This window comes from Pipra filicauda, unplaced genomic scaffold, assembly GCF_003945595.2.
Source record: "Pipra filicauda isolate LSUMZ 115617 unplaced genomic scaffold, ASM394559v2 scaffold154_size2910363_pilon, whole genome shotgun sequence".
Lineage (NCBI taxonomy): Eukaryota > Metazoa > Chordata > Aves > Passeriformes > Pipridae > Pipra > Pipra filicauda.
The window spans coordinates 981,679-995,621 of record NW_024104040.1 but is presented as its reverse complement, the minus strand read 5'-3'; the positions used below and the strand labels follow the sequence as shown (position 1 = coordinate 995,621).

General features: G+C 40.4%; 1 protein-coding gene across 2 annotated transcripts; it reads right to left on the bottom strand.

The window, feature by feature from the left end:
* Window positions 1-540: 540 nt before the first annotated feature.
* Window positions 541-9,470, bottom strand: TYMS (thymidylate synthetase). 2 transcript variants are annotated; one of them, XM_039379072.1, is made up of 7 exons: window positions 9,234-9,470; window positions 8,369-8,463; window positions 7,005-7,179; window positions 4,702-4,803; window positions 3,439-3,614; window positions 1,942-2,013; window positions 541-1,060 (listed from the first exon to the last, which is right to left on the bottom strand). In XM_039379072.1, the coding sequence occupies exons 1-7, from the start codon at window positions 9,403-9,405 to the stop codon at window positions 923-925; spliced, it is 930 nt and encodes a 309-aa protein (XP_039235006.1). In that variant the 5' UTR covers window positions 9,406-9,470; the 3' UTR covers window positions 541-922. The 2 variants fall into 2 exon arrangements, with proteins under 2 accessions (XP_039235006.1, XP_027587071.2); XM_027731270.2 differs by having other exon boundaries at window positions 8,390-8,463; window positions 9,234-9,469.
* Window positions 9,471-13,943: the final 4,473 nt, after the last annotated feature.

Below are 13,943 nucleotides of genomic sequence, written 5' to 3'. Positions count from 1 at the left end.
AATTATAATCATAGATCTATTCACAATTAAATTCGTGATGAGGAATTTTGTAAGAACTGAAGTTAATGCAAAAGTTGCAAGGATAAGGAGAGATAAAAGCTGAATTCCCCTAAGATTAAATCAATATACTCCATTCCTACAAATACTACGATCTCTAACTTTTAATGCTTCAGGCTGCAAAATTAGTCCACATTTTTGTGGGATCTGGTTTGAAGTGATGACAGACAGCTGATTACTAATGCTATCTGGTTACTTCTGTTTAACTACAGCTCTGTTTGATTTATATCAAAATAATCATTCATGTAGGGTTGAGGAATAAAATAAATTGCTGCTACAGAGATGTTACGCAGACACTGCATTTCAGGCAAGGTTCCGTTAAGATCTTTTGTCTTCCTGATGGTCATCTATAAAGACCATGGGAAGTTCAAGTGTTTTTCCTTGCTAGATCTCACCCTCCAAGATCCTTTGCTTTTCAGCTCTTTTTTACTACAAAACATAAACAAACACAGCAAAATTAAATATGCATCATACGTTCCAGAATTTTTTTTAAAAAAGCTTTATTAGACATATACTCTTTAGAACATATTTAACAAATTCTCCAACCCTGAAGGAATCCTCTTTATATCAAGCACATAAGCAAGTGCTCACAGTAACTGAATGGTAATTTAAGTGGCCACTGAAACATGCAGAAAACTAGCTCACTATCAACTTAAGAGATGAGTTAATGTCTGCACAGTACATCAGGCATAATCATCTGTTCTGTACAACTACAGGTTAGTACTGAAGGCAGTTCTGGTCTGCTACTATCTATTTCTTTTTAATAATAAAGTAGGTATCTTTTGAAGTATATAAAAGATCATTTTAGAGAAACTAAGTAGCTTAGGTACATTTCCACATAAATATTTAATGCTGGTTTACAGCATTAAACAGCCATTTCCATTTTAATAGGTGGATGAGGATTATAATCTTCAATCTGAAAGTCTTCTGCCTTAAAGTCACTGATGTCTTCAACCTTACGAAGAATTCTGAGTTTGGGGAAAGGTCTTGGCTCCCTCTGAAGCTGAAATAAAAGCAAGCTTACTGTATAAAGCTTAATACTTGAGAGATTTTGTGTTCTCAATGTCAATTCAGATTATACTATGTAGACTTTCCCCCCCCACCAAGAAGACTTATACCAAGAAAAAAAAGGGAAGAAAATATTGTTAGGTGGAATCTACTTTAGTATTTTCATAGGGACAGTAGCATAATTTTCAAGTGAATTCCTTGATCATCCAAATGCACTGCAAGCACTTCCAGTGGGTGAAGCAATTCTGGTGGTTACAGATCATACTCCTTCCAGAGGAAACTATATTAGAAACTCTGACCCAGATGTGCATCAAATGTGCTGCAGTTTCTCACCAGACCATTTGGGTCCAAACCATTAACTAGTTCTCTGAATGGTTTTGAACCATATGAATGGTGAGGACAGTCAACCCAAGCTAAGTCAAATCAAACAGAATTCTGATTTTCTCCTACTGCAACAAATTACTTACTGAAGAAAACATAGCCAAATAGTAATATTGATTAACTCTGTGAACTGGTAAGTTATCATCTGCTATACTACAAAGACATTCTATTTTTTGTTTATCTGGATTAGGCAGAATGATTTTCTAAGGTTTTGGCATGATTTAGCCAAAAGTAGGAGTACCGATTCTGGATCTCCAACTTGGTTCTAAAGTAGTACACTAATGTGCATTTCAATCACATTTGTATTGTATTTCTGTTTGCAACCTGAGTTGAATACTACGTTTATTAGTATATTACAATTATTAGGGTAGAAATGAGAAGAAAAGCCACACAAGTTAATATTTGCAAAAGGATATTTATAATACCAAGATAATTCTGCATTGAACAAGTATTGTGGAAGATAAAACAATACAAGAACACAGAGTAAGTACTTACTTGAACTTTAAGAGGTTCCACATGATTCAGATATATGTGAGCATCTCCTAAAGTGTGTATGAACTCTCCAGGCTGAAAAGAATGAAGAATACACGTGGTTTTCAGTCAGGTTTCAAGAAAGCAAAACATTACAATGCTTACAGTATTGACTCCTAGCACCTTACATCTAGTGTGGAACTGCAGCTTTTGTACTGGATTGTATCGCCAAGACATCCTTGAAAACTTTGAAGGACACTAGCTTCCCTGACTAATTAATGAAAAACATATTGAAATTTCCACTAGCTTACAAAAAAACTTATCTTTGAAATCCTGCTAGGATAATAGCTTTGGTATTGAATGGAGCACTACCGATCTGCTCACCAAGATAAAAACGGACATGGCAGTGACATCCAGCTTTTACACTTTACTTCTAATAAGTATGACTTGCCAAAGCTCGTTTCAGAGCAGCTGCCTTAGCCTCTTCTAAACATTGTACTTTGCAGCAGTGGAGGTGTCAGTCACAGTCTAAACCCCAAAGCACTTATCAAGAATCCAGATATGTTTTCAAGATTGAAAAAGTTCTGTGATTTCGCAGCCCCTGAGCAATCTAATTTAACTCAGGTAAGTTTTATCAGCTATTTTACTGGCCTCTGACCAATGTAGATAAGCCCCTGGATATATTACACTGAAAACCACCAAAGCCATGAGACAAAATGGCTGAGAGACAACAGCTGCCTTATGGACTTTACCTTGGACTAATATGGATTAGTACCTTGGACTAATATGGACTAATTTCTTTGATTGCAATTGCTGTAAAGTCTGATTCTTCTTCCCTATTTCCTTTTGTTGCTGGTAGCAGGATGATCAAGCACAAATGGCCTTACTAGTATAACTTTTACATGACCTAAAGAAAAGGGGTTTTCACATGTACAAGATTGCTGAGCATTTTTAATTTTTCTGTCAAATTAAAAAATATATCTCTGAAGTCAGGGCAGGAGCTATTTGAGCACATACTACCACTCTACATAATCATCTACAGTAGGAAATCACAGAAATACCTAGCTGAAATTACAGCTGGAAGTTAGGTGGGCGGAACATCCAAATTAAAACCTTGACAGCAACTTCTGAGCTACTGTTCGCTTCCAATAAACACATCCTACAAAATTTAACCACTTGTATGTTACTATCCCATAAAGACAAGTGCTCTGTTCAGATTTCTAAGAAGCAGACTAGTGAACAGGCCAGTTTTGACACGGTCATGACCTGGAGGATCTTCTGTCTGTTTAACCTTAATTTAAGAATTCTTATGTTTCTGATCCTAACTGCCCACATAAACCAGAGGCAATTCACATCAAATTCACAGGGCCCTTTTTTACACATATTTCAGCAAGTATTCACACATATTTCTAACAGTATGTTCATTCCATTTTTTCTTGGACATTTTCATGACATGAAGGGTCCCGTCTTTCAGTCCTTCATTTCTCAGACAAGATTAAGTAAAATGATAAAATAACCTACCTTTAGCCCTGTGACATGGGCAATCATGTATGTGAGCAGTGAGTAGCTGGCAATATTGAAAGGCACTCCTAGTCCCATATCTCCAGACCTCTGATAGAGTTGGCAAGACAATTCACCATTTAGAACATAGAACTGGCAAAGAGCATGGCATGGAGGCAAAGCCATCAGAGAAATATCTAGGAATTGCAGTACAGAAGAGAACAGTAGCAGCATTAGTGTGTTATGAATGTAAAAGATGCAAAACCTAAATAAGCATGTAATGGGATACAGTAGAGAGCCAACAGCATTGTCATTCTGTTGCTTGTTTCTCTTGTTTATAAGCATCTGCTGCCCAAGCAATTAAGTCTGGGTCATGACAAGCTGTCTCCTGGGCTGCATGACCAGAAAGTCATAAACAGATATTCCACATAACAGATTTATGCCATAATGCTGCACAGCAGTTTACTGCTACTCACCTTGGTGAGACAGTTGATTTCCCCAAAGGAAGACATTAAGAGTAAAATTAAGCATGTACCCTAAAGCGACTTCCAACTGCTTCATCTTACTCCCTTCCCATTGCAATGTGCCCTTGCTGCTTCTTCAGATATAAAAACAATGATCAATTAAAAAACATCAGAAAACAAAAGATCTTTTGAGTGTTTATCCACACTTAAAAAGTGCAGATAGCATAATTGCAGCTTGGCAGGAAAAACTTTAACCAGGTATCTTCTGATATCTGAGAATGCTTAACCTTATAAATAACAGTAACAGCATGTTGCAGCCCTTTCATACACCAGTGGATTTTTTGGAGCACAGATCACCACTGGTGAAGTTAAACATTCTCTTGCTACTTCTAAACAAGAGTTTAGAAGAGTGAATAGCCATATTTTAGAAGAGCCATACAGAGTGAATGGATATCTAGACAACCTATGTTTAGAAGAGCCATACAGAGTGAATGGATATCTAGACAACCTATGTTCAAAGAGATGATTACAACACAAATAATACTTTTGTTTTCTAGTTTTAAGGGTTTTGTTAAGTTTAACATGGAAAGAAACACTCTGAAGAAGTGGTTCAATATTTTTGAGGTCTGAGCATAAGACTTAGGTAGAAAGAGAATCAAACTTATAACCCCTGGTCATTTTTATTGTATTCCTGATAGTTTTTATAAAAAGTAAATAAGGACACCAAATAGTACTGACTGTGGACACAGGAATAGAACATAATTTAGCATAAAGCAAGGTAATGTGCAACTGCATTCATTTAAACTCTGCTATTCAATACCTTTTGGATTCCAAGCACACATAATGATTCTTCTGTCATCTGGATTGGTTTTGATCGTTTCAATCACTTTTTGCAACTGATCAATTCCTTGGTTGGAGTAATCTGGAGAAAGATACCAAATAAGATCTAAACCAGACAGATTCGAGTCATGATATTTTTTTAACACCCAGCCCACATCCCACTGAAAAGTAATATTGAAATTACAACCTCTGAAAACTTCATTGCAACTTTGAAAGTGATATTAATTAGTTGGCACACTCTAAATATAGGCTATTCTTGGTGTTTCTTAGGGTGCTCTAAAGCTTGTGAAATTTTCATTATGGTATTTTGACATGTCCCCCCACCTCTTTTGTGTGCTTTGACTACCTTTAGCACCCACTGAAATAGGACCATTCTTATTTAGAACACTTTATTCCATTCTTAATAACTTGACATTTTTAAAGACCAACTAAGAAGTCTGCATAATTGCTAAATCCCAAGAAACAAAACTTGCAATACAAAAAAATAGTTGAACAAAGAATGGTATTTTATCTTTCATGATGACTTGTTACCTAAATAGGAAAAGAGCTGTACTGGAATGGACAACATATTACCACCTTGTCATTCACAGTATTTAAACTAAATCATTTATTGCACTTCTGGATTAAAATACCTTTTCAGATGTTAAACTTGCATGTTACAGTGCTCCTTCTTATTAAAAAAAAAATAAAATTATGCCCAGACCAGTACTGAGGGATACCAGCACTCTTTACATACTCAAAAGTACAAAGTTTTTGACACATGAATAAACACAACCATCTAGCACTCATAAGGTCACGTATGAAAACTAAATTTCCACAGCATTTAAAGCCATAAGGGAACTTTAATCATGTATAGCACAGGATAATACATTTCACCCAATTTCACCCAATTCTCAGGCTGAATTTTAGGCTCAATTCCAGTTATATAAGAAATGTACTGATATTAACTGACCATCAGAATGGATTTCAGAGTAAAAGAGTCATTAGTTGTTAATCATTGTTCTGACTCATTCCAGTCAATCAGCATGACCAGTAACTACTTTTTTCTAATAACTCATTGCAGCAACATCAAATTAGGCTACAGGCAGACCCAAGTTGGCAAGCAAGGTAGTAATACACGATCCCCGTATGGGCCATTCACTTAAGAGTTGGACTCGATGATCCTTGTGGGTCCCTTCCAACTCAGAATATTCTGTGATCCTTCCGTGACACAATTAGTAGCTCAGGGAATTCTTCTGCCAGCAATACCCTGCCAGAAGCCTTGTCAAATGGTTATGTTAGTTCCTGAAGCTAATTACCTATCCATTAGTAATGCAACTTAAGGAAATCTATTAGTAATGAAACCCATGGGAATTTATCTTGTTCGTTTTTTCCACCCTATGTTTTGACTCAGACCTACTAAGTTCAGGAACACTGAAATTTTTCACTAAGTTTTCAGATGTGTCAGTTCACAATTTGCACTGTTTGTGTTAGCATAAAACTAGTGATCAACATGCCAATACCAAGTCTAATATCTGTAACTAATTTTGAGGCTGTATTGACAAAAAACCCCACCAAGATAACTAACTCATGTTGTTAATCCGAGTTTAAAATCACACTAGATAGGGGCAATCCTCAAAATGTTTTCTACATCTTCTCCTTCAGTGACTTAGAAAAGAGTCAGCAACACACTTCAGAGTAAGTCTAATGAACCCGTTCCACAGAAAATAATACCAACAGATACTGCATCACATCATAACCTGTTACGGCTGTTCTGTCCACAGCATCATCAGCTATGGATACATCCTACTTTGTTCCAGATGCAGAATAGAAAAATCTTTCTCTTCCCCTGTCTCCAATGAATGTAGTGCACTGCCAGTTCTTTCCAGAACAACAGTATCACAGAAATTGGGACCCCACATTGATACACAGAGATGGCAGCCCGTGTTCCACTGCTATCAAATGGAACTAGCTTGGGCTTCTGGACTGCAACAGGCACACATCCTTCCAGCTATCAGTGACCATATCTGGTCACTGATAAAAGAATAACAGTGTATTCCTTACGATCCATCAGTTCTACAAATGTCAAACTACACAAATACACAAACTACAAAATACACAAAGCTACATCTTTCAGGATAATTAGATTAAGTAAGAAAAAAAAAAAGCTAAATTAACTCTCTCAAACACTATTTATTCTGGCTATCAGTTCACACTTAGTCCCTTAACAAAACTCAGAGTTTTGGAAGTGATGTATCACAGTTGTCTCACTAAGCAAACAAGACTGTATCTGTAGGTGATTACCTGTGTGCATATCTTTGTATTCTGCTCCAAAGTGCCTCCACTGGAAACCATACACTGGTCCCAAATCCCCCTCCTCTCTGGTGCTGAAACCCTGCTTATCCAGGAACTCACGTGACCCATTAGCATCCCAAATCTTCACACCTTTTGCAGAGAGCTCTTTGGCATTTGTAGAACCCTACAAAACACAGACAGTAAGAATTCTGCCTCCTAATTTCAACACTGAGGACATTACCTGAAACAGCTGCATTAAGCTTTTCTAGTCTACAGTATTTCTCCACTTACAAAGGATGAACAGTCTAATTAATGTACTGGATGAGGTTCTTGCACATGGACAGAATACAGCTTGAGAGCAACATACTGGGATGAAGTTTGAGGAACAGCCATGCTACTGTTGTTTAACACAGGATTCTCCTAACTTTGTGAATGCACAAACAATACGGCCTCAAGGTCAACTGTGGTATGTCATTTCATAAGCACATTTGCAGAGAACAAGATGTTACTTTACAGATGGATGAAAACAGACTAACAAAGGCACTGTCTTTTCCAAGCCACCTATAATGAGCTTAAGGTATTAAAAATCCTTTTGTTTAAATGACAAAAAATGTGAAAATGACCCAGAGAAATGTTGCTGAATCCTGCAACATGTCCAAATCGGCACATTCAAAAATTCAACACAGAAGTTATGCTGTTTTGGAGAGTGTCTAGTCTTTTACATTTGAAAAAAAAACACCCAAAGCTTTTAAAAAATGAATGTGCATTTGAGTCCTACTATGTAGCAAATGGTTAGATAGACTTTCCCACACCTGCACAATATCACAACATATAAAGGAACACTTCCATTGTAATGTATTATCTATAGTTGAATTTTATTATTCTACCTACAGCTATCAGCTCTATTAGATCTCATTTTTTTGCTACTAAAAAGCCTAGTGTTTACATCGATCTCACTTGACCTGTGGTTCTGCACTGCTTGTTTCTGTTCAAATCAATAAAAGCTATTTCAATATTAAAAAGCAGATCACTAAATTGCCTACTATCTATTTCATATTATTATTTCTTATTCAAACACTAAGAAAAGACACTGTATTAGGCTTTATAACTCCGGAGTATAGTCAAATCAGCAAAAGCCCTCACTATTTCAGACTATATCCTTTAAAAAGAAATAGAAGAAAAACTCTCCCGAGTGCACTGTTAGCAACAGTCTGCACTAAAAGGCTGAATGTCTTGAAGATAATGGCCTTCCATGTGTGGTCTATTAGGTGGTTGCACTTCTCTCATAGGAAGAGAAGCACCTGTAGTTACCCCAAATCCCTTAATCCACACTAGTTCATTCCATTTATCCCACTCTCAGGCACAGCACGCACAGAGACATCCAAACACCGAACCTTGATGAACCACAGCAGCTCCTCCAGCACTCCCTTCCAGAACACCCTCTTCGTCGTTAGCAGTGGAAACTGATCTGGAAGAGAGTTTTAGAGTGTCAGAGGAGACAGCCATTCGCGAAAGGTGAACAGACTTAGGCTTTTCTCAACGCCACCATTTGATATTCAGAGGTTTGGATATGCAGCAAGGAGTTGGGAGAGGATGCGTAATTCTCGTACTCAGATCTCTCGGCGGGCGGGAGCGGGTCAGTCCCGGGGTACAAGATGGCGTGTGACACCTCCCAGCACCCACCCCGGCGGGCCGGGGCCAGGGAGCAGGGGCCAGGGAGCAGGGGCTAGGGACAGGGGCCAGGGAGCAGGGGCTAGGGACAGGGGCCAGGGAGCAGGGGCAGGAGGCCGGGAACAGGGAGCAGGGGCAGGGGGCCGAGGACAGGGAGCAGGGGCAGGGGGCCGAGGACAGGGAGCAGGGGCAGGGGGGTAGGGGTCCAGGAAGCAGGGGGCAGGGAGCAGGGGACAGGGGCAGGGGACTGGGAGCGGGGGACAGGGAGCGGGGGACAGGAGCAGGGGCAGGGGACTGGGAGCGGGGGACAGGGAGCGGGGGACAGGGAGCGGGGGACGGGGGCAGGGGACGGGGGCAGGGGACGGGGGCAGGGGACAGGGACCGAGGGACAGGGAGGGGGGGACAGGGAGCGGGGGACGGGGGCAGGGGACAGGGACCGAGGGACAGGGAGGGGGGGACAGGGAGCGGGGGACAGGGGCAGGAGGCCGGAGACGGGGAGCAAAGGGCAGGGAGAGGGAGCAGGGGCAGGGAGCCGGGACAGGGGCTGCGGGTGCCGGCGGTGCCCACCTCTCAGGCTGTACCGCGCCTGCATGCCGAACACGGAGAGGGTGCCAGTGCCGGTGCGATCCTCCCTCCGGTGGCCGTGCTGTAGGATGTGCCGTACCTGCTGCAGGTACTGCGACTCGCCGAGCCCCGGGCCGGCGGCGGGGGCGCTCAGCGGCTCCCCCTCGGCGGGCATGTCGGGCGAGAGGCTCCCTGCGGGACGCGCTGGGCTCCGGATGCACGGCGGTCCTGCTCCCGCCCGCCGCTGCTCCTCCGAGCCCGCCAAAGCCCGGCTTTCCCGCCAAGCGGCGCCGAGGGGCGGAGCGGCCCCGCTGCATCCTGCTTCTTGTCTTCCCTTTCTCCTTACCTCCGCGCGCCCGGGGTTCCTCAGCGCCGCAGCCCCCATGGACGCGGCCCCGTTCCCCCTGAGGGAGGGGCTGTCCCGAGCACCTGGCCCGGGTCAGCGCTCCAAACTATACCCACTTGTTTAGATTGGACATGAGGTAGAATTTCTTCCCAGAACGGGTGAGGAGATATCAGAATGGGCTGCCCAGGGAGGTGGTGCAGCAAGGGAAGACTGGACGCGGCACTTAGTGCCATGGTCTAATTGACAAGGTGGTGTTTGGTCATGGGTTGCACTCGATGATCTCAGAGGTCTTTTCCAACCTAATTGATTCTGTGATTCTGTGACTTTACTTAGACCTGCCCCGGTGGCAAAGTATCTGCTCTCTGGGCTCACTGTGTGCTGGAAAGTGCTGGCATTTTTCATCTACCTTCGTCTCTCTGCAGCCTCAGGCATTCCGTTTCAGAGCTAAACAAGACCAAAGCCTTCAGCTGGGCCTGGCGGGCCACACACATTTGGCATTGGATCCCCCCAGCTGGAGGGATATCCCAAACCACCAAAGCCTTGGGTGCAACCTGGTGCCAGCCTCCTGTGTCTTTGGTATGGTGCCCCTGCAGTGCCATGCTCCAGGCACAGCTCGTCTTCCACGTTGCAGCAGTATTACCTTGACTTGAGCTTCTGAAGGATATTGAGGTGCTGGAGTGAGTGCAGATAAGGGTAATGAAGCTGGTGAAGGGTCTCAAGCACAAGTCCTACAAGGAACAGCTGAGAGAGCCGGTGTTATTTAGCCTGGAGGAGGCTCAGGAATGACCTTATCATTCTACAGCTACCTGAAAGGAGGTTGTATCAAGGTGGGGGTCAGCCTCTTCTCTCAGGCAACTAGGGCAAGAGGGCATAGTTTAAGTTGTGCCGTGGGAGGTTAGGTTGGATATCAGGAAGAATTTCTTCACAGAAAGGCTGATTAGACTTTGGAAAGGACTTCCCAGAGAGATGGTATTTAATGAAAGACTGTACATGACCGTGGTCTAGTTGGCATGGTGGTGTTTGGTCATGGGTTGGACTCGATGATCTCAGAGGTTTTTTCCCACTTTATTGATTCTGTGATTCTTTGAAACCAAGATCCTTTCATGCCATACCTTGTCATCAGCTTTCTGCTGCGTATTGTACTGACACATTTGCTTTCTCACTGAGGATGGTACTCAGCACTCACTTTTATTGAGTCTCATCTTGTTGATCTCAGCTTCTCCTGTGTCTCAGTGTCATTCTGCCTCCTGACTTGTGTTTGATTGCAACTGTTCCCAATGTGGTGTCCTCTGAAAATTTTCTAGGTATAATCTCTGCTAGTCAGAACAAACTGACTCTTCTCTGAATATTTCTTTTTTAGTATCTCTTAGAAGTCAAGCATTTTGTAAGAGTCACTTATCTCTCAGATAAAGCCTGGCTTTCTGACCACTGATGTGATTACAGGAGTTATGACTGCTAATCTCTCACGATTAGGAGCCCGTAATACAGGTATAGAAGATGGAAGTTAGGGAGAACAGAGGACTGTGGATTAGAAAATGCTACTTTTCCTTGCAGCAGGCAGAAAATCATCTTTCCCACAATTTAAAACAATTAAATGGCCTTTTTCTTGTATAAATTTGTATACTTACTTGTATGTATAGAAGTAAAGGAAAACATGAAGTATAACTAGGGTGTGGATATTTTTCTATATTCATATCTAATATAGGTGGTTTTGTACACTTTGAAATTAATACAATTTATTTAGCAGGGATACAGTTGAAAATGGTGCATATATCTGTGTGCAAACAATGCTTAGAAATACTGAGCACAGCAAATGAAACTAAATCACCTAGAGCTCTGCTTCTAGCTGAGTGATATATCAGTTCTTAACCTTTATTATAATTTACAAATACCATTGAAAGCTAATGTGTGTAATTTTGGAAAAAATGAGCTTCTTTACTGATAAAGGCTGTTAGTTAATTAAAAAATAAACTCCGGAGGCAAACTACGAGTAAGAAATGCCAAAGGCAGAAAACTTAGTACTGCATATTCAGAAAAGTCATTTAATGTACACAATAAACATCAAAAGCAATTGAAAGAAGAAATGGAACATTTTCATCACAAAATAATATGCTACATTCATATGGAAATCTGGTTGATTCTAACTTAGCTGAATGTGCAACATCTGTAGGGACCAATCTTGAAAATGATTAAGAATGTGCTTGAATTCAAGCATGCAGATAGAAATTACTTGTATGCTTATAGCTGATTATTTTCTTAAATATTTGGATAACCAGAGCCATAGCTTGTTATCAAAGATTACCTAATTTACAACATAAATAACATTTTATTTAAATAAATGAATATTAAAATGGATTTGTTTTGGTTTTGATTTAAAAGATTTCTACAGTCTTTGGTTGATAGCTTATATGTCACAGTATTTACTAAGCAAAATTTTATTTATATGCAACTATTTTAACCATAGTAATTTAACAATTAGCTGTATGTTGAGCATAGGGGTATTTCAACCATAGTGGTCAAGGAAGAAAGATTTCACACATCTTCTTTCCTAGGAGGGAAAAAAAAAAAAAAAGAAATTATACGTTTCGGTTTTGGATTGAGAAAAATATGTTAGAAAAATTAGTATATGTGGAATGTATCAGTGTCCTACTATAGAAACATTAATTACATAAAAACCAAAGAGAAATGGGTTTTTTTCCCTCTTTTTTCGTTCTTATAGATCTTTCCGCTTTCTTGTAGACTTTTAATTCTTTTTTTTATCATCACATTTTCATGTGAATGTGTAATCTTGTGCAAACTGAATGTAAAATGGTAGTGTGATTTGGAAATCAATGCCACTTATTTTTCTCAGGTATGAAATAGCTACACAAGATATGTTGCACAGAAAAATCAGACTGAAATTCAGGCTAAAAATCATACTCAGACTAAGGAAATAATTATTCTCATTATTAGGCCTTGAAGATTAGTATTCCATGATCTGAAAGAGTGTATCAATAAGTGCATATCAATTACAGGGAATTTTGAAGAAAGTTTGTACAGAAACTGTTTGAACATTTTATTTGATATGTTTGTAAATATTAGAAATGTTTGTATTTTAAATATAATATACTCCTCATTTCACCAATATTTACCTAAACAAAGTTTGTAGTGAGGCTTATTATATTATGCCCAAATTCTGCAGCCCACCTCAGCCTCTCTGGTGGAAATGATTTCTTTCATCTGTTTAAAAATTGTACATGTAACCTCAAAAGAATAACCAGAGTTAATACAAAATACTGAAATTTTCTTCATGTACTTTGTTAATGTCGAATACTTTTTACATGCCTCCTTGGACTTCTCTGTGTGTTCAGGTCATGCTTCAATTGCTGAGTTGAGGATATCAGGCACCCAATGACCTAAAAAGGAGCTGTGTCCAAATCTAGTCCTATTCAGAGGACTGGGGGGACAACGTAGTGATTTGCCTAAAGGTCTCATGCGTCTTGCAGCTCTGTCCCCTGGTAAAACCACTTGTAAGAGGTCACTAAACCTGTGCATCCCAGGGCCCCCTGGGAAGGGAAGCCTAGGGAAGGGTGCCTTACAAGCCGCACAGCAGCATGATACCTACCACCTAAACCCACCCCATCTTTCCTGGAGATTCCCTGTTGGGTTAGAGAAAATGTAGCATTTCTTAATCCCTGCCTGCCTGCCTGACTGGTTCTTCCTTCCTCATCTGGAAATCCCTTAAACATGGAGGGAGACTTCTACAGAAATGGTTAGAAGCCCCTGAGAAGGATCTTTCTGTGCATGTTCCTGCAAGTTGAACTGCAGATTCTGTTTACACTGTTTACACTGAGCAGAGTGCTGCTAATGGAGAGACGTTATGATAAGACAGATCTTTCAAGTCCTGGTGGTGGTTCTCACTTTGCAGTCCTTTATCATGAAAAATAATACAAGCGTGCTCTTAAACACCACTGAAAATAAAAAACATACTGAAGAGTGGCAATTCCAGTTCGTTCATGATGAATAAACACAAAGACATGGTTTTTGATGCCAAGGCAGTGGACTGTGGTTGTGAGGCAATTCTTTTCTAAAGAAATGTTTATCATCACGTTACCTCATCCCAGATGTTACTTAAAGATCGAGGGTTTCACAGTTAAATAAGTCAAATCATTTAATATCATTGTGTCTGTATTTGCAGGCTAGAACATTGAGTGTTTGTTTCTGTTTTCCATAACGCTTCTGTTTGTCTTAATCAATATGTTGTTTCTGAGGAGGCAGTCTTGTATATACCATGACTGAATTCTGTTTCAAGTAAAGTTTATTGCAATGTAAACACCTGTTAGGAAGAATTTTGTTTTCCATGAAAGGACAAAGAATGAACTTACCAC

Bases quoted from the DNA above. Each gene is read 5' to 3' on its own strand.
- TYMS (XM_039379072.1), bottom strand. From the start codon at position 9,405: ATGCCCGCCGAGGGGGAGCCGCTGAGCGCCCCCGCCGCCGGCCCGGGG. The intron at 7,180-8,368 runs GTGCGTGCTGTG...TGTGTTTTGTAG, and splicing joins TTCGGTGTTTGGATGTCTCT to GGTTCTACAAATGCCAAAGA. The intron at 2,014-3,438 runs GTAGGTTATTTT...CATTCTTTTCAG, and splicing joins CCCATGTCACAGGGCTAAAG to CCTGGAGAGTTCATACACAC.